General features: G+C 45.5%; 1 protein-coding gene across 1 annotated transcript in view; it reads left to right on the top strand.

Moving 5' to 3' along the window:
• Positions 1–25,386, top strand: part of ISM1 (isthmin 1) — a 159,044-nt gene that overhangs the window by 58,698 nt on the left and 74,960 nt on the right. The window contains exon 2 of the mRNA XM_069234109.1: positions 20,024–20,257. Within this exon, the coding sequence (XP_069090210.1) occupies positions 20,024–20,257 (234 nt within the window). The remainder of the gene's footprint in view (positions 1–20,023; positions 20,258–25,386) is intronic.

Raw genomic sequence — 25,386 nt, 5'->3', positions numbered from 1 at the left:
CTTTTAGAGTTTAAAAGTTTGTAAAAGTTTGAATTAGATTCTAGAACCAGTTTTAGTTTCTTAAAAAGTATTCCAACTTTTAGAAGCATAATGTCTAGCACAGATGTGAATGTGGTGGAACTCGACACCACACCTTACCTCCATCTACAGATGAGAGAGCTAAGGTCACTCTGTAAACTAAAGAAAATAGCAATGGGCCCCAAACCTACCAAAGTACAGCTCCAGGAGCTTTTGGCAGAGTTTGAAAAGGCCAACCCCTCTGAGGATGGCAACTCAGAGGATGAAGATAGTGACTTGGAGGGAAATTCCCCCCCTCCAGTCCTACTTAGGGAGAGCAGGGCTTCTCAAGCCCTGACTCCACAAATAATAGTCAGAGATGCTGGTTCCCTCACAGGAGGGACCAACAACTCTGAAATCACTGAGGATAACTCCAGTGAAGAGGACATCCAGTTAGCCAGGATGGCCAAAAGATTGGCTTTGGAAAGACAGATCCTAGCCATAGAGAGGGAAAGACAAGAGATGGGCCTAGGACCCATCAATGGTGGCAGCAACATAAATAGGGTCAGAGATTCTCCTGACATGTTGAAAATCCCCAAAGGGATTGTAACTAAATATGAAGATGGTGATGACATCACCAAATGGTTCACAGCTTTTGAGAGGGCTTGTGTAACCAGAAAAGTGAACAGATCTCACTGGGGTGCTCTCCTTTGGGAAATGTTCACAGGAAAGTGTAGGGATAGACTCCTCACACTCTCTGGACAAGATGCAGAATCTTATGACCTCATGAAGGGTACCCTGATTGAGGGCTTTGGATTCTCCACTGAGGAGTACAGGATTAGGTTCAGGGGGGCTCAAAAATCCTCGAGCCAGACCTGGGTTGACTTTGTTGACTACTCAGTGAAAACACTAGATGGTTGGATTCAAGGCAGTGGTGTAAGTAATTATGATGGGCTGTACAATTTATTTGTGAAAGAACACCTGTTAAGTAATTGTTTCAATGATAAACTGCATCAGCATCTGGTAGACCTAGGACCAATTTCTCCCCAAGAATTGGGAAAGAAGGCGGACCATTGGGTCAAGACAAGGGTGTCCAAGACTTCAACAGGGGGTGACCAAAAGAAAGGGGTCACGAAGACTCCCCAGCAGAAGGGTGATGAGACAACCAAAACTAAAAATAGTAAAGAGTCTTCCACAGGCCCCCAAAAACCTGCACAGGAGGGTGGGCCCAGAGCCTCTTCACAAAACAATGGGTACAAGGGTAAAAACTTTGATCCCAAAAAGGCCTGGTGTCATAGCTGTAAACAGCATGGACACCAAACTGGAGACAAGGCCTGTCCCAAGAAAGGTTCCACTCCAAACTCCCATCCAGGTAACACTGGTATGGCTAGTCTCCAAGTGGGATCAACAGTGTGCCCAGAGCAAATCAGGGTCCACACTGAAGCTACTCTAGTTTCTGAGGGTGGGGTGGATTTAGCCACACTAGCTGTCTGGCCGCCTAACATGCAAAAATACAGACAGCAACTCTTAATTAATGGGACTAGAATAGAGGGCCTGAGGGATACAGGTGCCAGTGTCACCATGGTGACAGAGAAACTGGTTTCCCCTGGCCAATACCTGACTGGAAAAACTTACACAGTCACCAACGCTGACAATCAGAGAAAAGTACATCCCATGGCAATGGTTACTTTAGAATGGGGAGGGGTCAATGGCCTGAAGCAGGTGGTGGTCTCCTCAAATATCCCAGTGGACTGTCTGCTTGGAAATGACCTGGAGTCCTCAGCATGGGCTGAGGTAGAGCTAAAAACCCATGCAGCAATGCTGGGTATCCCTGAACTGGTGTGTGTGAAAACAAGAGCACAATGCAAGGCACAGGGTGAAAAAGTAGAGCTGGAGTCTGGAAAAATGGCCCAGCCTACCAAGAGAACAGGAAAGTCAGTTGGGAAACCAACTGCAACACAGCAAAAGAAAGGGAACCTCTCTTCTCAGGAAGAAGTTCTGCCCTCTGAGGGAACTGAGCCTTTGGAGCTTGAACCTTATCAGGTTGAGCTCTTAGGCCCAGGGGGACCCTCAAGGGAGGAGCTGTGTAAGGGACAAGAAACCTGTCCCTCTCTTGAAGGCCTTAGGCAGCAAGCTGCTGAAGAGTCCAAAGGCAAGAAAAATGGAACACATAGGGTCTATTGGGAAGATGGGCTCCTGTACACTGAGGCCAGAGACCCCAAACCTGGTGCCACTAGGAGAGTGGTAGTGCCTCAGCTGTTCAGAGAGTTCATCCTAACATTGGCCCATGACATTCCCCTTGCTGGACATTTGGGACAAACCAAGACGTGGGAGAGGTTAGTCAACCACTTCTACTGGCCCAATATGTCCAACATGGTTAAGGAGTTTTGCCTCTCCTGCCCCACCTGTCAAGCCAGTGGTAAGACAGGTGGGCATCCAAAGGCCCCCCTCATTCCACTTCCTGTGGTGGGGGTGCCCTTTGAAAGAGTGGGTGTGGACATAGTTGGTCCACTGGAACCTCCCACAGCCTCAGGAAATATGTATATCCTGGTAGTAGTGGATCATGCTACCAGGTATCCTGAAGCTATTCCCCTTAGGTCGACTACTGCCCCTGCAGTAGCCAAGGCCCTCATTGGTATCTTTACCAGAGTGGGTTTCCCTAAGGAGGTGGTGTCTGACAGAGGTACCAACTTCATGTCAGCATACCTAAAGCACATGTGGAATGAGTGTGGAGTGACTTATAAATTCACTACACCTTACCATCCACAAACTAATGGCTTAGTTGAGAGATTCAACAAGACATTAAAGGGCATGATCATGGGGCTCCCAGAAAAACTCAAAAGGAGATGGGATGTCCTCCTGCCATGTCTGCTTTTCGCTTACAGGGAGGTACCACAGAAGGGAGTAGGGTTCTCACCCTTTGAACTTCTGTTTGGTCATCCTGTAAGGGGACCACTTGCCCTTGTTAAAGAAGGCTGGGAGAGACCTCTCCATGAGCCTAAACAGGACATAGTGGACTATGTACTTGGCCTTCGCTCTAGAATGGCAGAGTACATGGAAAAGGCAACCAAAAACCTTGAGGCCAGCCAACAACTCCAGAAGTTTTGGTATGACCAAAAGGCTGCACTGGTTGAGTTCCAACCAGGGCAGAAAGTCTGGGTTCTGGAGCCTGTGGCTCCCAGGGCACTCCAGGACAAATGGAGTGGCCCTTACCCAGTGCTAGAGAGGAAGAGTCAGGTCACCTACCTGGTGGACCTGGGCACAAGCAGGAGCCCCAAGAGGGTGATCCATGTGAACCGCCTTAAGCTCTTCCATGACAGGGCTGATGTGAATCTGTTAATGGTAACAGATGAGGATCAGGAGGCAGAGAGTGAACCTCTCCCTGATCTTCTGTCATCAGACCCAAAAGATGGCACAGTAGATGGAGTGATCTACTCAGACACCCTCTCTGGCCAACAGCAGGCTGATTGTAGGAGAGTCCTACAACAGTTTCCTGAGCTTTTCTCCCTAACCCCTGGTCAGACACACCTGTGTACCCATGATGTGGACACAGGAGACAGCATGCCTGTCAAGAACAAAATCTTCAGACAGTCTGACCATGTTAAGGAAAGCATCAAGATGGAAGTCCACAAGATGCTGGAATTGGGAGTGATTGAGCGCTCTGACAGCCCCTGGGCTAGCCCAGTGGTCTTAGTCCCCAAACCTCACACCAAAGATGGAAAGAAAGAGATGAGGTTTTGTGTGGACTACAGAGGGCTCAACTCTGTCACCAAGACAGATGCCCATCCAATTCCAAGAGCTGATGAGCTCATTGATAAGTTAGGTGCTGCCAAATTTCTAAGTACCTTTGACTTGACAGCAGGGTACTGGCAAATAAAAATGGCGCCTGGAGCAAAAGAAAAGACAGCATTCTCCACACCTGATGGGCATTATCAGTTTACTGTTATGCCCTTTGGTTTAAAGAATGCCCCTGCCACCTTCCAAAGGTTGGTGAATCAAGTCCTTGCTGGCTTGGAGTCCTTTAGCACAGCTTATCTTGATGATATTGCTGTCTTTAGCTCCACCTGGCAGGATCACCTGGTCCACCTGAAGAAGGTTTTGAAGGCTCTGCAATCTGCAGGCCTCTCTATCAAGGCATCCAAATGCCAGATAGGGCAGGGAACTGTGGTTTACTTGGGCCACCTTGTAGGTGGAGGCCAAGTTCAGCCACTCCAACCCAAGATCCAGACCATTCTGGACTGGGTAGCTCCAAAAACCCAGACTCAAGTCAGGGCATTCCTTGGCTTGACTGGGTACTACAGGAGGTTTGTGAAGGGATATGGATCCATTGTGACAGCCCTCACTGAACTCACCTCCAAGAAAATGCCCAAGAAAGTGAACTGGACTGTGGACTGCCAACAGGCCTTTGACACCCTGAAACAAGCAATGTGCTCAGCACCAGTTCTCAAAGCTCCAGATTATTCTAAGCAGTTCATTGTGCAGACTGATGCCTCTGAACATGGGATAGGGGCAGTTTTGTCCCAAACAAATGATGATGGCCTTGACCAGCCTGTTGCTTTCATTAGCAGGAGGTTACTCCCCAGGGAGCAGCGTTGGAGTGCCATTGAGAGGGAGGCCTTTGCTGTGGTTTGGTCCCTGAAGAAGCTGAGACCATACCTCTTTGGGACTCACTTCCTAGTTCAAACTGACCACAGACCTCTCAAATGGCTGATGCAAATGAAAGGTGAAAATCCTAAACTGTTGAGGTGGTCCATCTCCCTACAGGGAATGGACTTTATAGTGGAACACAGACCTGGGACTGCCCATGCCAATGCAGATGGCCTTTCCAGGTTCTTCCACTTAGAAAATGAAGACTCTCTTGGGAAAGGTTAGTCTCATCCTCTTTCGTTTGGGGGGGGGTTGTGTAAGGAAATGCCTCCTTGGCATGGTTGCCCCCTGACTTTTTGCCTTTGCTGATGCTATGTTTACAATTGAAAGTGTGCTGAGGCCTGCTAACCAGGCCCCAGCACCAGTGTTCTTTCCCTAACCTGTACTTTTGTATCCACAATTGGCAGACCCTGGCATCCAGATAAGTCCCTTGTAACTGGTACTTCTAGTACCAAGGGCCCTGATGCCAAGGAAGGTCTCTAAGGGATGCAGCATGTCTTATGCCACCCTGGAGACCTCTCACTCAGCACAGACACACTGCTTGCCAGCTTGTGTGTGCTAGTGAGGACAAAACGAGTAAGTCGACATGGCACTCCCCTCAGGGTGCCATGCCAGCCTCTCACTGCCTATGCAGTATAGGTAAGACACCCCTCTAGCAGGCCTTACAGCCCTAAGGCAGGGTGCACTATACCATAGGTGAGGGTACCAGTGCATGAGCATGGTACCCCTACAGTGTCTAAACAAAACCTTAGACATTGTAAGTGCAGGGTAGCCATAAGAGTATATGGTCTGGGAGTCTGTCAAACACGAACTCCACAGCACCATAATGGCTACACTGAAAACTGGGAAGTTTGGTATCAAACTTCTCAGCACAATAAATGCACACTGATGCCAGTGTACATTTTATTGTAAAATACACCACAGAGGGCACCTTAGAGGTGCCCCCTGAAACTTAACCGACTGTCTGTGTAGGCTGACTAGTTCCAGCAGCCTGCCACACCAGAGACATGTTGCTGGCCCCATGGGGAGAGTGCCTTTGTCACTCTGAGGCCAGTAACAAAGCCTGCACTGGGTGGAGATGCTAACACCTCCCCCAGGCAGGAGCTGTGACACCTGGCGGTGAGCCTCAAAGGCTCACCCCTTTGTCACAGCCCAGCAGGGCACTCCAGCTTAGTGGAGTTGCCCGCCCCCTCCGGCCACGGCCCCCACTTTTGGCGGCAAGGCTGGAGGGAACAAAGAAAGCAACAAGGAGGAGTCACTGGCCAGTCAGGACAGCCCCTAAGGTGTCCTGAGCTGAGGTGACTCTGACTTTTAGAAATCCTCCATCTTGCAGATGGAGGATTCCCCCAATAGGGTTAGGATTGTGACCCCCTCCCCTTGGGAGGAGGCACAAAGAGGGTGTACCCACCCTCAGGGCTAGTAGCCATTGGCTACTAACCCCCCAGACCTAAACACGCCCTTAAATTTAGTATTTAAGGGCTACCCTGAACCCTAGAAAATTAGATTCCTGCAACTACAAGAAGAAGGACTGCCTAGCTGAAAACCCCTGCAGAGGAAGATCAGAAGACGACTACTGCCTTGGCCCCAGAAACTCACCGGCCTGTCTCCTGCCTTCCAAAGATCCTGCTCCAGCGACGCCTTCCAAAGGGACCAGCGACCTCGACATCCTCTGAGGACTGCCCCTGCTTCGAAAAGACAAGAAACTCCCGAGGACAGCGGACCTGCTCCAAGAAAGGCTGCAACTTTGTTTCCAGCAGCTTTAAAGAACCCTGCAAGCTCCCCGCAAAAGGCGTGAGACTTGCAACACTGCACCCGGCGACCCCGACTCGGCTGGTGGCGATCCAACACCTCAGGAGGGACCCCAGGACTACTCTAAGACTGTGAGTACAAAAACCTGTCCCCCCTGAGCCCCCACAGCGCCGCCTGCAGAGGGAATCCCGAGGCTTCCCCTGACCGCGACTCTTTGAATCCTAAGTCCCGACACCTGGGAGAGACCCTGCACCCGCAGCCCCCAGGACCTGAAGGACCGGACTTTCACTGGAGGAGTGACCCCCAGGAGTCCCTCTCCCTTGCCCAAGTGGAGGTTTCCCCGAGGAACCCCCCCCTTGCCTGCCTGCAGCGCTGAAGAGATCCCTAGATCTCCCATTGACTTCCATTACAAACCCGACGCTTGTTTCTACACTGCACCCGGCCGCCCCCGCGCTGCTGAGGGTGAAATTTCTGTGTGGACTTGTGTCCCCCCCGGTGCCCTACAAAACCCCCCTGGTCTGCCCTCCGAAGACGCGGGTACTTACCTGCAAGCAGACCGGAACCGGGGCACCCCCTTCTCTCCATTCTAGCCTATGTGTTTTGGGCACCACTTTGAACTCTGCACCTGACCGGCCCTGAGCTGCTGGTGTGGTGACTTTGGGGTTGCTCTGAACCCCCAACGGTGGGCTACCTTGGACCAAGAACTGAACCCTGTAAGTGTCTTACTTACCTGGTAAAACTAACAAATACTTACCTCCCCTAGGAACTGTGAAAATTGCACTAAGTGTCCACTTTTAAAACAGCTATTTGTGAATAACTTGAAAAGTATACATGCAATTTTGATGATTTGAAGTTCCTAAAGTACTTACCTGCAATACCTTTCGAATGAGCTATTACATGTAGAATTTGAACCTGTGGTTCTTAAAATAAACTAAGAAAAGATATTTTTCTATACAAAAACCTATTGGCTGGATTTGTCTCTGAGTGTGTGTACCTCATTTATTGTCTATGTGTATGTACAACAAATGCTTAACACTACTCCTTGGATAAGCCTACTGCTCGACCACACTACCACAAAATAGAGCATTAGTATTATCTATTTTTACCACTATTTTACCTCTAAGGGGAACCCTTGGACTCTGTGCATGCTATTCCTTACTTTGAAATAGCACATACAGAGCCAACTTCCTACAGCCAGCACCACCAGTGTGTACTTAATGCAGCTACAGCTCTTCCTTCCACCCAACTCCAGAACCTTTCACTAATGTCCACAGCTTTCCATAAGTTCTGTTGTGCAAGTACTGTCCTTTGTCAAATAATAGGCCCAGTTATTTTGCCAAAATACAGTTCTCCCCAATCTCCAGCATTTAGGTGGCAATGAAAGATGCACACTTTCACTCTTTGCGCAGGCATCTAAAAAATCCTTGTGCAAAAGAAATCCAGATTGAAAACCCTAAGGGTGGTGTCTTGACACTCATTGCCAGGTTAATTTACATGCATGTGGTACAAAACAAACACACTAGATCAGTGGTTCCCAACCTTTTGACTTCTTGGACCCCTACTTTATCATTACTGGTACCCGGGGGAACCCCCACTGACGCATTACTGAAAGCTGGGGACCTAATCTGTTAATATTATTCAATTTTCTGAGCAGTTGCGGACCCCCTGAGGAGGCTTCATGGACCCCCAGGGGTCCCGGGACCACAGGTTGGGAACCACTGCACTAGATGATTAGTACTCGTTCTCTTTTGATTGGTTCGTTGCTTCATTCCAGCTCCTTCCGTTATCTTTATCTTTGCTTTTCCTGGGTCATATGTCCTTACAGGACCTCCACATGTAGCAGCACTCTTCCCGCAGGCAGTTCTATTTTTAGACCAACTTAAAGCTAACTCAAGACCTATCGATAGTGTTAGTGTGACCCTTACACTAGCATCCACTGCACCCCTACCTCTAACCCACATCATAGTCACAAACAATACGTTACTTAAGGTACAACAAAAATGTGGGGAATTTTTTGTAATGATTTTGTAATTACTTTTCTTTTTTTGAGTTCTCTGCAATAGTCTTTCGTTCTTGGTGCTCTGTCATGCCACGATGTAGTACCAAGGTGCAAGGTTAGATCTTATTGTGTAAAAGAGCACTCATGCCAGGGGCAGCCTTGCCATCTAGACTTTGGTTCCTCTTCCCTCCGCCCTTCCCTTTGGCATTGTCAATTTTTTTTTAGAGATGTTGTAAGCAAAGAGCTTTGATGCAGTCAACGACTGCCACATCATAGTGCTTTTATTCCTTCACCATAAGCCATGTTGCACAGCTGCTGCTCTGCTGTGCAACATGCCTCAATAAACATTGACAAAGCCACAATATCTTGCATAGGTGAAACTGTTGGCTTTGCCAATGCTTGTTCCTAAGTATCACCCATAGGATTTATTAGTAGAATGTCAGAGCCGTCAATCAAGCTTAACGTTTTGGGTTATTTTTGTGAATATAACTACATGCTTGCATTTCTAGAATAAATCAGTGCGTGATGATATTTTTTGGTTTCTTTGCACCAGTAGTTCCCAACCTGTGGTCCAGGGACCTCTGGGGCTCCACAAAGCCTCCTCAGGGGGTCCGTGACTACTTAAAATAAGTTAATTTTCTATCAGATAAACACAGCGTATATACATAAAGTGGCTAAATGTCCAATTAAAAAGTTTAAAACATACTGAAAATGTCAAGGAATTTGAAATTGGAGGCTCAAAATGATCTTGGTATCCTCAGATTGATTTGTGGGAGCAGTGCAGGTGCACCAGACAGAATATAGAATGGACAATGTGTAGTTTCAATTGAATTTAGAAAAGCTCCAACCTTCCTATTAAAAGTTTTATTTGTTTGCAAATTAAATACAATGTTATCATTTGTGTATGTACTTGATGGAATGCTTGTTTCTGCAGTTGTGTGTTGTTTTGTAGTTTAAATCATCAATAGTTTTTAACTTGGGTCCCTTGCTTCCAGTAATGACTCAGTGGGGGTCCCTAGATTCCAATAATGATTCAGTTGGGGTAACTGGGTTCCAGTAATGATAACATGGGGGGTCCACAGAAGTCAAAATGTTGGGAACCACTGTTTATACTACAGTTGCTGAACTCATGCTTCTTTCCCTGCCCTTTGGTTTGTAAACAGTACAAAGCATTCATTATAAAGTTGTTTGCAGAGTCCTGAATAGTGTACGTTAGCAATATCAATGTGCTGGAGATCGATTAAAGGGACCGTCCAGTGCAGATAAGTTATTTTAACATTGCCCCTTGTATCTAACAGTCCCCAACAACATGTACTCCAGAAAGTAGCTTTGCTTGTTGATGTTAGTTTGGGTTTTGAAATCTGTGGTGACATCCTTCACTGGGTGGCCCCTTCAAGTGTTTATGAAGCTAAGAGTGCAAGATTACCACGCAACACACCCACCGCATGAGGGAACTTCTGAGGTAAAGAGGATATTTGCAGTACGCAGCTCATCTCGCGCTTTTCCTGCCCCAGTGTGTCTACTTTCCTGTTTGCTCTTTGCTTCCAATTTTATTTAACAGTTTACGAGTGTGAACGTGCTGAATTGTCGGTGAAGAGCACAGCAGGAGGTATAATCAAGTAAATGTAAATAAGCTTGACGGGAAGAGTGTAGTTGTGAGCAGCACAATTAAAAAAAAAAAAACTCAACAAGCCACTTTATTAGCCTTTGCACCCTTTTTCATTGGCATTGGTTGCTATTCATGGAGGAAGCAGCCCTGCTTCAGAGTTGTTTAAGCTACAATGTTGCATCAGTGTACAAAAATTTGGATCCCAAACCCATTGAGGCTTTCGTAACCGCGTTATACGAAGCGATAAGAAAGGATATGTGCATGTGCACTACTATTCGAATCTCAAGCAATGTCCTAAAGCATTGGTCCATATCCTGTGGAGACTTCCTGCTCCTCCTGCTAAAGCAGCACTGATTAGGAGCACAAATTAGCAAAAATAGGTCATTTTGAAATTAATTTAATTATATGATATTATGAATTGTTTAAAATATCAATAATTACTTAATTTTAAAAAACATTAAATGCCCTTTGTTTTCCTAAGATCAATTAGGAATAATGTTCTGTATGTCTAATTCAAGCAATTGAATGTGTTCCTTTGCCAAATATTTTGCTTTGGCTGTTGCAATATGGTGGATTCACTGAATGGGACTAATATACATTGTGCAGGAGCAAAATGCAGTCACTCAAGTGGACTAACTTATTGCCCCATGTATAGTGTGGAGGTGTTTGCAAAATGTGGGTGACTATTGAACTGACAAATAGATGAAGAGGGGTGAGCAAAAGCACATCTTGTAGTCTGGGGAGACAGCAAGGAGGTTTCAAAGGCCATACATAAAAATCGGCATAGCAACTTTTAACATTTACTCATTTTGTTCACAGTTTCTCAGTTATATGCGCACATGCATGAAAGACCAGACTTCTACATTTAGAGAAAACATTGATGTCCGGACAGAGTGAAGATTTCCTTCAAAGTCCCATGAGGAGAAGATTAAACGTTTTTGATTTGTTGATCTACTTGACTTCAAGGGAACCTGAACAATTTCCATTTCACCAAGAACCTTTTCTTTGTGGCTGCACTTCATCCTGCCTCTCTCATCTTTATTGATATTTAAAATTTTCAAACTTTGAAACAGGTGAAAGCAGCCACTTTATGTTTTATTTCAAGTAATAGACCTATTGCACAAGAAATAAATTCGATGATGGGCCTTCATCAGGAAACTTGCATTAAGACTATGTAGCAGGTGTCTCTGATCCCTTTTGTAATATCAACTTGTCCAATCAATTAGAAAATTATATAATTTGCTCAGTGCAACACATTCAATGCTTTTGCGCAAGCAGCTTCTAAGGGATGGGGCCTACTAAAACGATGCAAAAGAAGGCAGTCTCTAAATCGAATTATTAGTTTGGGGATTTGGCATGGCCTTACTGAGGAAAATATCAATTATGATATTATAGAAGCTTGACGGGATTTGTTGCAAATTAGGAGGCTTAGCATTCAACAGAAAAGTGCCTGGACACCCCTGCCCCTCCCCTCCTCTCCCCTCTTCACCCACCAGCTCAACTAGTACACTGAGTTTGAACCATTAACAGTTACAAGGTCAACACTTTTTTTTTTTTTTTTAAGAGAAACAAGTTTTGCACTAGCTCCAGTTGTTTTAAAAAGATTTTTGCTAGATCCCTCATAATGAGCCGTGCAGTAATCCAGGAACAAAGCATGGTTTTGATAATCTGACTATTTTCAGTATAAATTCCTAAAAATAGTTTTTTTTCAGGAGGCCACATATTAAAAATAATTGTCATACTGCTGGATAGTTTAGCCTTCAGACAAAAGCAGACCTACATTTGAACCGCTGGTGGAAGTGAAGATCTGCAACCAGGGTTAAGGTTTTTAGTAAAAGGAGTTTAGTGTCTTGTATTGTCCTATGTATTGACGTGTTGAGAGCCAGAAAAACTGTTGTAACTCACACAATCACAGTTTTAGTTTGAACAAAGCTGTCTTTGCTTACTTGACTCAATGAGATGAAGATGGAACCCATTGTTTTCAAGAAGAAGGGGAGGGGGGGGTCACCATCACTTTAAATGGAGCATATATTCAAACTTTGCAAGGAAATGATCTAGTTTATGCCCATTCTGAAACTGCTATGTCCCTTGGTGGTTGTTCATTTGAGCTCTCTCAAGCCCCACCAGAATGCGTCATTGGTCTCTAACTCCACCTTTATGTGAAATACAACAAAGGGCCTGATTTAGAGTTTGGCGGAGATCCCGTCTGCTGTATTACAATTTCAATAGACTATAATGGAATTGTAATATGGCGAACAGGATATCCGCCATGTTTGTGAAGGAGTAGCCCCTTCTGCCAAACTCTAAATGAGGCCCTTAATTCCCTACTGGGAACAAAATATAGTAAATAACGACAGCAGTGGCCCAGAAGTGGAAGCATAACTGAATAATTCATTACAGATTGCCCTCCTATAGCAGTGCAAAAAAGTATGTATGCAAGTATTATATAAAAGTTGATCTAGAAAGCCTGTGTGTGGGTTTTAATTTTTATTTAGACTATGAATTTAGCCTTTGGAAAAGAATCATACATCGGTCCTGTGTAGGTCAGTGGTTCCACATTAAATCCACACTCACAGCTAAGTCTTAAAACATGTACACATGGTAGTCAATTATTTTGTGCTGCTGGTTGTTCAAGAGTTCCCCAACCTGTGGACTATGAAAATGAGTCCATCTGTAGACAAAGTTTTGAAACGTAGACCATGGAAATAATTTGAGTTGCAAAATAGACCCCCCCCCTCTTTTTTTTTTTTTGTTGTGTCCATTTTTGTTTAGAACAGGGCACAAGATTATCCTTTGGAAAATTGGTTGCTTGTTGGTTAGTGTGCGTATAACTTTTAAGAGTCCTAAAGTCCCAGTGAAGAAAGTTTTAAAGATATGTATAAAAGGACAAAAGAAAAATATCCCAAAATATCTTGTTTTAGACCAATAACGTTTCATCGTTAATATTGACATTTATACTTTCTGTCAACTTGAAACAAAAAGGTGGTATTCTCTTTTGAACTTAGGGACATATTTACTATAAATTCACACAACACTGCAAGACGATTTGCTGCACTGTGTGACAGTGAGAATGCAGGAATGCTCTATATCTATTAAGATATGACAAATTCCTGCTCTCTCCCTGCGCTGGCACACTGAGTGCAGCCTAGCGCCAATACATGCACCCTTGCACCTAAATAAGGCCCTATTTTGTTAAAAACTATGAAAATGAAAGGAAGCACCATTCTGTGCTACACAAAATTTGAAGTTATGCCAGTTTAACACAATAATGTTGGGAATCACTTTTATTTGGACAGAGTATCACAAAAAAGGCTTACACTGTCCTATGCATTATGCAATCATAGAATTTAACCATACGCCCTTAACCCCTACCCCACTATCTTCTGACTGATGTAGCTTATGGTGACTTATTGCAAACCTGGGGAAATGACAGAATGAGTTGTGATGTGAGTTGAAGCACTCCGCTCTAAGATCAGTGAGCTTACTAGAGGTTTAACTCCTATGATCATTTTATGTTTTGCAGGTAGGCCCCTACCATTGTGTAGCTTTGTGAAATGTATGTGTGCAAATGATTGGCAGTGGAGGATGTCCTTAATCATAATTCTACTTCCTTGTTATGTTATGTGAGGACATGTTTCTTGAGTTGAAGATTTGGGGGCCTCAAAGGGAATTCCTATACTGATATTTAAAAAAAAAAAGATGGAGAGCAATCATGTTTTTAGGTCTCACCTAAAACAGGACATGTGCTGCCTCTTGCAAGACCTTTTGTTATCTTACAGAAGACTTAGAGGCTGTCCTCTGCTTATCATTGGTTGGCTCCATTGTCACTGTCATTTGCTTGCCTCTTTTTCATCAATTTCCATTTGCTTCCTTCCTCTTCATGTGTTTGTCCCTCCCTGGGAGCATGGACACATTGCTTGTGTCCTTCCAGTGCTCGTTTTGCAGGTGCTACTTTTTTTTCTTTTTGTTTAAGCAGTCTACGAAAGTGTGTATGTTTTAAAGTTGTCTTGTGCTTCTCCCCACTTCCCCCAGTCCCATCGCTTGTCCATGTGCTTGCCCTTTCCCCACCATGTTGTCTGTCTGCTTACCCCCAGCCCCTCCTGGCCGCCTTTTGTTGTCCATCTGTTTACCCCAAGTCCCTCTCGACCACACTCTGTTGTCCGTCTGCTTGCCCCCAGGCCCTAATACCCAACCTTCTTAGTCTGCCTGCTTGCCCCTAGCCCCTCCTGCCACCCTCGGTTATCTGTGTGGTTGCCACCCTCCTTCCCGCCGACCTTCTGTTGTCAGTCTGCTTGCTCTCACCTACTCTCCATTGTCTGTCTGCTTGCACCAGTACCTCCAATCGACCCTCTATAGTCCATGCAGTTGCGTGTGCTTTCTCATTTACCATCCATTGTCTGTGTGGGTCCCCCTGTACCCTTCACCTAACCTCCATTCAGGGATAACTGGTGTTAATTGACACAAATGGCAATGTCCTGCCACCTTCGGGGGAGGCAAGAACAGGAAGATAAACACAGAGCAGATGAAAAGAAATTACTGCTCCTAGGAGATGTGCTGAAGCTCTTGGGTGAACTTTAGCGAACTTTGCAGCTGTCCTATTGCGCAAGTGCCAGCCAGGCAAGGCTTTCTTCGACCTGCAGGCACAAACTACAGCTGTGACATCATAGGTGAGAGGAATTAGAATGCAATTGATCTGGTTGCTTCTGGGGTGCGTTTACAGCGGCCCTGGGAGGCGTTACAAAGCTCCATTCACTTCAGTGGCTGGAGATTGGCCAGGCCAATGAGTAGAAGGAGGGTGTGGGTGGCAACAATGTGTTTATCAGGTTTAGGCTGTGGGGAGGCCTGCTCTCTTGGCAGTAACACGGTTTAGTACTGCATTTAGTTTCACTTTGAAAGAAACATTATGGAGCTGAGCATGACAGAGTGCTTCTTTAGCTAGACTCCTTGATTGCATAGAGACCCTTGAGAAGGAAGGTGCCAGCTGTTGACAACAATTACAATCGTGGACTAAGAAGTAAATATGCAGTTAAGCTTTTGCATCAAGGGCATAGTCACCCTCTCCTACCCCCCACCCCCTTCCCCTCCCCCCCAGCTTCAGCAGCTACAGTGGGCTTGGTTCTTGGTGGACCTCTTCTCTCTGCAGCTTGGCAGACAAAGGCTCATTATTAACTTGGGTGGGTGAATGAGTGAAAGGAAGGATGATTGGATGGATGGATGAAATGGTGGATGGATAGACATGTGGATAAATGGGTGAAAGGACGGATGTAAGAATGGAAGAGTGAAAGGGAGAGAGGGTGTATGAGTAAAGGGGAGGGTGGCTGGATGGTTAAGTGAAAGGGTGAATGGATGAAGGAGTGAAAGAATGGATCGATGGATGATGAGAAGATGGATGGAAGAATGAGTGAAAGGATGGATGAGTGGAAGGGTAAATGGGTGGATGGAAGGAGTGAAAGGATGGATGAGCCAAAGATGAATGAGTGAAAGGATGTATGTAAAGATTTATGAGTAAAACAATGGATGGATGAGTGAAAGGCAGGTTAGTTGGATGTCTGAATGAAATGATGGATGAATGAGTGAAAGGGTAAATTGATGGATGGATGAGTAAGTGAAAGAATGGATGGCTAGGTGGATGGGGTAAGGATGGATGGCTAAATGAAAGGGTGGATAAATGGATGAACAAAAGGGAGGATAAGCGATGGATGGAGTAAAAGAATGAAAACTTGGGGTGAAAGTGTGGATGGATTAGCGAAAGTATGGAAGATTCAATGGATGGGTGAATGGATGAAGGGGGATCGGTAAGTGAAAGGATGGATGATTTAGTGGCTGGATAGGCTGGTTGGACAGGTGTCCTTGGACCAGAGGCGGCTCTCCTTTGTGGGCTCCACAGCTACACTACACCCTCCTTGTTTTGTGGCCCATTTTTATTGTATCAAGAGTGAATAATTATTCACTTTTGGTATAATAAAAAAGTAATGCCAGCCCACTTCCGGTCCAGCAACAAACTGAGACATTGTTTGATTGCTGACACAGGTGCATGAAGGTGCCTGTGCCAGCTATCGGAGATACTGTTCAGAACTGGTGAAATTCCAGCACTGTGAAGCATGTCTGTGTGACTATGTGTGCGAGTTAAAGTGAGAGAGAGTCAGTGAAGGATTGATTCAGAGTGAGAATGAGTGATAGTAAGGGCGAGTATGTATGAAAATGAATGTGAGTGAATGAGGGAGAATGACAGTGAGTGTAACTGAGTGTTACTGTGAGTGAGTCACAGTAAGACTGAGTAATTCAGAATGAGTCAGAGTAGAATGAGTGAGACTGCATGAATTAGTGAGGCTGAGTGAGTCAAAGTGAGATAGTAAACTTGGTGCAAGAAAATGTGAGAGAACCCTTCATTGGAATTTGAGCTAAGGATTATGCCCTATCACTTTTAAAGGCCACTAGCCGCCACTGCCTCATTGTCCATGTGGTTGCACCCACCTCTATCCATTGTCTGTGTGGTTGCCCTCGCCCCCCCCTCCCACACATTCTACTTTATCTGTGTGTTTGTGCCCTCACCTCCCACTAACCCTCTGTTGCCCTCATAACTGCCACCTACTCACTGTTGTCCTTGCGGCTGCCCCCGCACTCCAGCCCACCCTCCGTTGTCCATGTGGTTGACCTCATATCCATTGTTGCCCCCATCCCTCCCACCAACCATACACTGTGTGGTTTCCCACTCTCCTCTCACCTGTTCTCTCCCCTACCTATCCACCCATGTCCTTTTCTCCCTCCCTCCCCTCGTGTTGCTCCATGTTCAAGTAAAAAAAATGCATTGTGACAGCACCCACCACCCATGTGATTAAAAGAAAATGCATTAACCGTAGCTGCATCATAGACCTTTTTGGGTTTTTTAAAGAGTTTTAGCCATGCTACACAGCAGCCACGCTGCTGGTACAGCTTGGCTACAAAACATTGCCAAAGCCAGTAGCTCTCATTAGCAAGACCTATTGACTTTCCCAGTGCTTGTTGTCCATTTCCCACACCTCTTTGTAGTCTATTTGCTGGGGGGATTATATTGCAGGTCTGCTTCTGATTACAGACCGATTGTGTAAGTACTGACATGATGTTAGAAAAATTGTATCTGTTCCCTAAGCATTATTTATTAAAATATGCCCTGCTACGACATTTTGTCTGCTTAAATATCTGTAATGCGATGTCCATTGATATCTGCATGAAGGAGCTTTCACATAAGGAGTTCTGCAAAGATACAGATGGGAACCTCATATTCAGTGCTGTACATGGATCCTTAAATATAAAAATCTGCTTCCATTGTGACCTGACGAGGCTGCAGACACTCCAGAAATATCCAGACAACTTCTGTTGAGACCACAAACACTGACTTTTTGTCACCTTAAAATGCAACGATTTTCTTTTCTTGAGGCTACAAACATTGTGATGAGCCGAGGGGACATGGTATGGAACGAGCAAGCTCCAAAAGAAGAGGGTGGGTCACGGATGAGACTATCTACATGCAAGAAGGGATGTAAGGAAAGTCACTCATGTTGCTATGCTAAAATCATGGGGCCACCATCCTGTAAGGCGCACTGGTGTTGGGAGGAAAGTGATCCTTATCCAATGTCTATCCCCACACCAACTGCCCCTAGGAATCTACCTCCTTAATTCACCCCCACCGGACGTTGGGATTTCAGCACCTTGACTTTTATTTCATAATAAGCAAAAGTAACTCACTAGCGGATGTAGTGTCCTGCTAGAAACATTCTAGTGTTTCCACCAGCCACTTTGTGAAGGCTGGCTTCCACACTTACCCCACACCCATCCACCACAGGCGTCACCGGTCAGGTGACCCTGCCAATAAAAGGGGCCAGGTGCACATACCCATCATTTATTTAGTATTTGGGCTCATGGCTTATGACACGACATTGGCGACGAGTGGTTCTGTCCCCATGCTGCCTTCGAGGTCACCCCTGTGATTGAGTAGGAGATCGGGGTCTGTACTGCCGCCGCAGCCTGCCTGTGTGAAGTGGGCATGTTGCCCCCAAGAAGAGGGTGGACATTGCCATTGCCCAGAAGGATGAGAGGATGAAGATCATCAGTCTCTAACACCTGGTCTGCAGAGTGACAGTGAGGCTGGCAGCGCTATCAACAGGATGCAGGCCTAGAGACTTAATTGGTGTTTTGTGAGTTTTTTGTGCTTTATCCTTATAGGCTGGACCTATTCTAATTGTAATAAAGTTTGTGAGGAATGTATTGTCCTGCTGGACACATTCTAGTGTTTCCACCAGGCACTCTGTGAGGGCTGGCTTCCACACTCACTCCACGCCTGTCCATCACGGGTGTCACCGGTTAGGTTGACCCTGCCATTAAAAGCGGCTGTGCCCGTGTGACCAGAGGCCAGTTCCCAGTTCCATAACCATGTCTCTGTGTCCATCATTTATTTAGTATGAGTGGCCAGGGCCCATGGAGTAGTACTCCTCTATCCAAGTTCTGTAACTCTAGTATCCACAACCATAATTGCGATTAGTATCGACACACCACGATATGCAGCAAGTAACTCCAATTAGAAAAAAAAATGTTATTTAAGGGACTAAAATCAGACTGGATGAACCGTCCCATAAACTGCGTAGAATGCACCATCTATCCTAAGTAGATTTTTTGCCTCACAGAACAGCCACTAACCCGATTTGATATTTTTTTTATTTTATTTTTGGGTGGGGGGGAGCCCGATTCACAGAAGGGCAAAGATGGTCCTGCGCAATCTATGTCTAGTCAGACTGGTCGGGGATAGGAGATGTTTGCCTCTTCTAGTGGCACGCGCGAGGCGGTGGCGGCAGTCGTACGGGGCCTCGAGCAGCCATCTGTACTGTGCACTGCAAAACCTGGCAGTATGTTGAACAATAACAAAAGCGTGAACCGCTAACCTCAAAGTTGGCGAAATTTAATCTCGCCATTAGGAAAACATGAAAATGATATTCCAGAGGAGTGCGGTCCTGAGGTTTGATGGAGAAAAAAAGCCATAGTGGAGCTACACGCTTGGGGGTAAGGACACTGAGGGGGAAGTGCTACGTACACAAACCGCATGCTTGTTTAACTATGAAATCCCCGGTAGGAATTTCGAAGCTGGGCGACGTTTGTTTTTTCAGATTTATTTAAACGAACAAATCCTTCCGTCAGGCTTGTGTGGAACTGCAAGTACTGTAGTCTACGGCATAACTATATCTTTTAAGATTCCTGTAAGTCAGTACCACTGTCTTTTGTTAATACCATTTTGTAACCTCTTTACGTTGCTACAGCCAGTAGATGTTGGATGGCGTTGTACTAACGTTTGTTAGGTTGTCCTGCTCGGGAAGAGCCCGATAAGGACTGGAATTAAAGTTTGAATCGCAGGGAGGCTTGTTTTGATCCGTGTTTTCTGTGACTGGGAGCCTGCTAATACACAATTGTAAGAGAACCTATTGTACCAAACAATTCAAAACACAACGCTTGATACATTATTGGCCTAGCAGATTTTAACAAAGTAAGCATGTAGGGTTCTGAGACCTTTATACATTGACTCTGTGGGTTGTTTCCTGTGAAAGTCCTCATTTTCTGTGTAGTCTATGAGTGACATGCAGAAGTTCTCCCCTTTTATAGCAGGAGTATGTCGCTCGTGCCCAGCGTAGGCGCTCTTGCAGCATTGTGCAGCCAGAGGCCCTGGTCCACCTCAACCTTCACGCTGGGAGTCACCTTATATTTGCTTAAGTGTTCTTTTTGGCCCAGCAATCACTAGCATATTCCTTTATATTAGTATGGGTTATAACTTACCGCCAATGGAAATGAATGGGAAAGTGTGCTTGTTTCAGATGGGCAGTGGTTTATTTTGCTTTCCCTTAAAGTCCATCACACTCTACCTGTATTATCCCCTCTCTTTGTTGCTGTGTACTGGTTTCCTACATTAAGCATCATTATGACCATCGAACTGCACAATGCTAAAGCATAGGCACAGTAACACTATTGACATGTTAATGCTTCCAATGATTCATTTTTAGGTCAATTTCCATGGCCCTGCCTCGTCTGAGGCGAGGTTTGTGTTGGACCAGGAGGATGAAAGTGAGCACCATGACCAGCAAGCAGCTCACAGAAGATTACCAAAGCAACGACAACGGCAGCCAAATGGACACATACCCTTGCAGAGAGATGGCCCAGGATCCTTCCTCTTGGATCTCCCAAACTTTCCCGATCTCTCAAAGGTGGATATCAATGGCCAAAATCCAAATATACAGGTAACCTTTCTCTTTCTAATCATGGTCTATTTGTCTTGCACCATGCTGATTTATCCATAAATGAGGGATGCCACAGTCCACCATTTGTGGATTATTTGAAAATAATTCCACTACCACGTTGAACTTCTGAAAGTTGTGTTACTGTCTGGGATAGGCCGTAAACTGTTGCACTCGCATGTGTGTGTTCACATAAGGCTCATTTGTATAGATACGTCTTGTGCAGTGGAGGTGAATATAGGGGAGGTAATGAGGTCAGGGTGTGTGTGTGTGTGTGTGTGTGTGTGTGTGGTCATGCGTGCAGAGTTGCACTGTAATATGCAGCATATGATTCTGAAAGGCAGTTCCCACATAGTGTCTGCTTTTCAGGGCAGGGCGCATTCTCTCCTACGCTAGTTTCCCATTCACATATTTTAGTATAATATGCAGTGCAGGATATGATATGCCTTGATGTGTTTAATGTGCACTCTCTTATGTGGTTGGTAATTGTATAGTTCAGGTTTGCTGTTAGTATGGCCACCTTATGCTGTGGACTGCCAGAGTTGTGCATGGTGGTGTGTGTCTGGGTTCAGTGGATTGTTTGTTGGTATGCTGTGAGAATAAAGCACCGTTAGGTTGTGAGAGGTAGATGCCACATTGGTGTTGTATGGAATGTTAGGGTTCATATGTGCATTGTCTGCAAAGTGTGTACACACGTGGGCACATTATATAATGTGCACTAGTGCAAAAATTGTTTTGCACTCTGCCATTTTCCACGCTCCACCCTATTTCTTTGTTTTAGACACATAGGTGGTCATTCCGACCTAGGCGGGCGGCGGTTGCCGCCCGCCCGTCGGAAGCCGCCTGAATACCGCCCCGCGGTCAATAGACCGCGAGGGGTATTCTGACTTTCCCGCTGGGCCGGCGGGCGATCTGATTCAGATCGCCCGCCGGCCCAGCGGGAAAGCGCCTTCCACAAGGAAGCCGGCTCGGAATCGAGCCGGCGGAGTGGAAGGCGTGCGACGGGTGCAGCAGCACCCGTCGCGCTTTTCAGTGTCTGCATCGCAGACACTGAAAAGCCTAGTTGGGCCCTGTTAGGGGGCCCCTGCAGTGCCCATGCCATGGGCATGGGCACTGCAGGGGCCCCCAGGGGCCCCAAGACGCCCGTTCCCGCCGGCCAGGTTCTGGCAGTAAGAACCGCCAGAGCCAGGCCGGCGGGAAGGGGGTCGGAATCCCCATGGCGGCGCAGCATGCTGCGCCGCCATGGAGGATTCCCCAGGGCATCGGGAAACTGGCGGGAGACCGCCAGTTTTCCCTGTCTGACCGCGGCGTTAGCGCCGCGGTCAGAATGCCCTTAGGGGCACCGCCGGCCTGTCGGCGGTGCTCCCGCGCCCGTTGGCCCTGGCGGATTGTATCCGCCAGGGTCAGAATGAGGGCCATAATCATCAGTTTGCGCATGTACTACCACCCTCTATTGGGATTCGTGCAAATCCATATACTGAATGTTTCTTCAGTTAGTTCCAATTTTAAGAAGTTGTTCCTATATGAGAAAGGTAATGAAAAAAAATGTGCCCTGCATGAATTCAAACACTGTTTTTAAGTCATATTCTCAACCAGAAGGAACTTCATGAAATGTCTCTAGCCGATGACAAATGTGATAACAGCTTCGGTGCTAATCGCCCTTTTTCAGTCTGTCTTTTTTTGACTTCCTCTCGCCCTTTTCCCTTTCTCTTTCACTCACACACCCTCTCGCTTTCTTTCGCTCGACTCCCTCAATGTACAGAGGAGGATACACTTTTGTCATTTAGAAATACACATGTTTCCAGGGTGTGGGGTGAGAGGAAGAGGTGGCACAGGAGACTGAGTACCCTGTGTATAGTTGTGTGTTTTGCAGCAGGGACAACGTTCTACCTCTTGGTAGAGGGAGAGGTGGTATCTGCTCGACGGTCAGTGGTGGCAAAGTGATCAAGTTGTTTTTCCGAAGTGGCCATAAATGATTAGAAATACCTGGGCTGGAAGGGGAGGCTCACTACTGAGGCACCTCTGTGGGAAGTGACATGCTCACAGAGGTGGGAAAACGGAACGGATTTGCCCAGTGGGACCTTATAAGCATCTCTAAGTTAGGAGACCTCTGGGTAGGTGGAGACATAATCATGTGGGACAGCGTCGGTAAGGAATACCAACTATTGGCAACTGAGACCTTCCACTATCTTCAAATTAGACACGCGCTAACATCCCAACATCCCACATCATAAAAGGGACGGAAATCCAGACTCATCGCTATTTGAGGATGGCGTATGCACACTGACTAAGGAGGCCCATCCATTTCTCTATAAGATTATGAACAATTCCTCAGTCTATGTGGGGGTCCTCAAGGGCACCTGTGATATAACTTTGGGACCGTTGAGGAAGGATAATGGGGGAAGTGCTACAGATCTCACAGACAATAGAGATACTGGATGCCTGAGAGGATGTGTGCGGGTGAGGTGATTTTCAGGTTGAGCTTAGGCAGCGTGCAATCGCTGTCTCTCAACATGTTGTAATCTACATCTTTGGGCTTGCACCACACCCATCTCACGGCCACCACTTTCATTCGTTCCTTTGCCTGCCTTTCAAAATTCCCTGGATTTCGTAGGTAAATGCTTTACATTTGTCCCGCCTTGAGGCTGTTTGTTACTACCTTGGAGACTGACCCTGTTACATGGATTATTGCACAATCCACCATATAGCTTAGTGTGTCGCACTACTTTTTTCTTTTGCCTCACTGTTTCATAATGCATGGCTCTATGTTGTTTCATCCTCTTTCTTGTTTTGGGCATACCGCTGTTTCTTTGTGATGTCTGCGCACGAAGGCTGCAAGCTGGAGTTCTTATTTTCATTTATTTAATATATTTTTTAAAAGGTTCATATAGCGTAAACTCGATCAGAGGAGCGCTTTATATCAGGACATGAAGTTTTGTATAGCGCAAAGTTGATCAGAGGACCGCTTTACATGACTATATGAAGTTTTCTATAGGGCGACCTCGATCTGAGGTACAAGTTTAGCAGTTGAAAAATATACAAAATGAAGCATTTAAAACAGAAAAAAACACAGAAATCCTAAATGAGGGTCTCTCAGCACAGCAAGAGAGCCAATACTACAATATTCACTGCACTCAGGAAACTTGCCCCATAAGGCCTTTTGTTTTCAAAACTTTTTTGCACATAACTCAGCCTGTGGTGGTCTTAGGACAATGGTACCACCAACAAAATGTTCAGCACGACACACTTTTTTCTGTTTAGGTAATGTCTTTTTTAGCTCTTTCAAGGCTGGAGCTTTTGTTTTATGGCTGGGAGTAGTTTGTGTTTTAAGGGCCTTGTTTGTAATAGTATTGCAGAAGGCCTGCTAGGCATGAAAATGTGTAAGACACTATGACCTCTAGGGGCTACACATATGGTTACACTGCATTACTTTCTGCCAATCTTTTTTCTTGTTATGCCCTCTAGGGGCTGACTGTATGGTTACATGACCATGTTTCTAGCAAATGTTATTTTTATTATGGCGTCCTCTAGGTGCTGTTCTGAGCATTACAATCAAGATACTACAATATTCCTTGTATTTGGAAAATCACATTTTTGTCCATTACTCACCGTGTGGTAGCCCTAGGACAATGGGACCACCATTGAGATGTCCAGCACAACACACTCTTTCTGTCTAGAGCATCTCTGGGTCCCCACACTACGTTGGGGGGACCCAAAAATAATAACCGCTCCCACCAGTCAGTGTCTTTTTAAGTAATCTAATGGTTGTAACTTTTACAGCTGGGTGTACTTTGTGTTTTAAGGGCCTTCTTTGTGATATTGTTCTAGTAGGCCTGCTAGGCCTGAAAATGTGTAATGCACTACACACCCTAGAGAGGTTAAATGTATGGTTACACTGCATTACGTTCTGCCATTCTGTTTTCATGTGGTTATGCGCTCTGGGGGCTGACTATATGGTTACATGACCATGTTTCTTACAAATGTTATTTTTATAATGGTGCCCTCAAGGGCCTATTCTGAGCATTACAGTCAAGATACTACAATATTTGCTGCACTCAGAAACTCACCCCATAATGCTTTGCGGGGCATTCCTTTTACAAAACATTATTGCCCATAACTCACCACACGACATGCTCTTTCTGTCTAGGTCATCTCTGGGTCCCCAGATTAGGTTGGGGCAACCCCAAAATAATAATATAAAAATATATAATATTTTTTTTAAATATTTTCATTTTTTGCTGCAGATAGAGGAAGAGATGTAAATAGAAGTGCTTTAGTTGTATGCAAGGCCACTGGAATTATGTGGTAGAGAGGGCCAAATCATGCAGCAGGGTTGACCAATTTATGTGGTAAGTAAAGCGCAGTTATGCATTTACAACGCCAATAACACTAACTCAAGCAAATGTGAGGCCTATTGCATTACAAATGCTTGTTCCACATTGTGTGCGAGCATCTACTTTATACAAAAACTTTTGGAAAGATGTTATGGGGCATATGGCTCAAGTATTGGGGTGCAACTAGTGGACCAACAAGGAGCCTACTTCATATATGGGGTGAAGAAACAGGACTGAACTATCGAAGAATTTGGATTACAGTGGGCCTGATTGTGGCTAAACTAAATATTGCTCATCACTGGTGGATGAGCGGAACACCAACACTTGATGACTGGAGTAAAGACTTACACTGGTTCATTCTGGCTGAAAAAACATGTATGAAGAATATGGAATTCATTGAATGTATATCAGGAATATTAAATAAATATGACCACCTACGTGGGACCATATAAAGGGAACAACCTAGTTGCAAAAGACTACCTGGAACCTATTTATAGAGGGATGGGGGTGACTACTGTGCTACTACCTCAAAAACACAAGTTATACCCAACTCATGTGCAATGAAGTGACAATGCAAATATGTTGTGCTTGTTTTATGAGTTGTCAACAAAAACATGCTTAAAAAATGATTAGGAAATGGTTGCACGGGGAGAGAAGAGTCCCAGTTAACGGTAATGGGGAGAGGCAAGTAGTGCATCCTAAATTGAGAGTAGGAAGTAGAAGAGACCATATGCTGTGTGTTTGGACTACACCCTGCTTCTCACTGAGTGCACACAGGTATAGACTTCAGATTCCTCA

Source organism: Pleurodeles waltl, chromosome 5 (assembly GCF_031143425.1).
Source record: "Pleurodeles waltl isolate 20211129_DDA chromosome 5, aPleWal1.hap1.20221129, whole genome shotgun sequence".
NCBI classification, from domain to species: Eukaryota; Metazoa; Chordata; class Amphibia; order Caudata; family Salamandridae; genus Pleurodeles; species Pleurodeles waltl.
The sequence above is the reverse complement of the archived record's forward strand: the minus strand, read 5'-3'. Positions and strand labels throughout refer to the sequence as shown.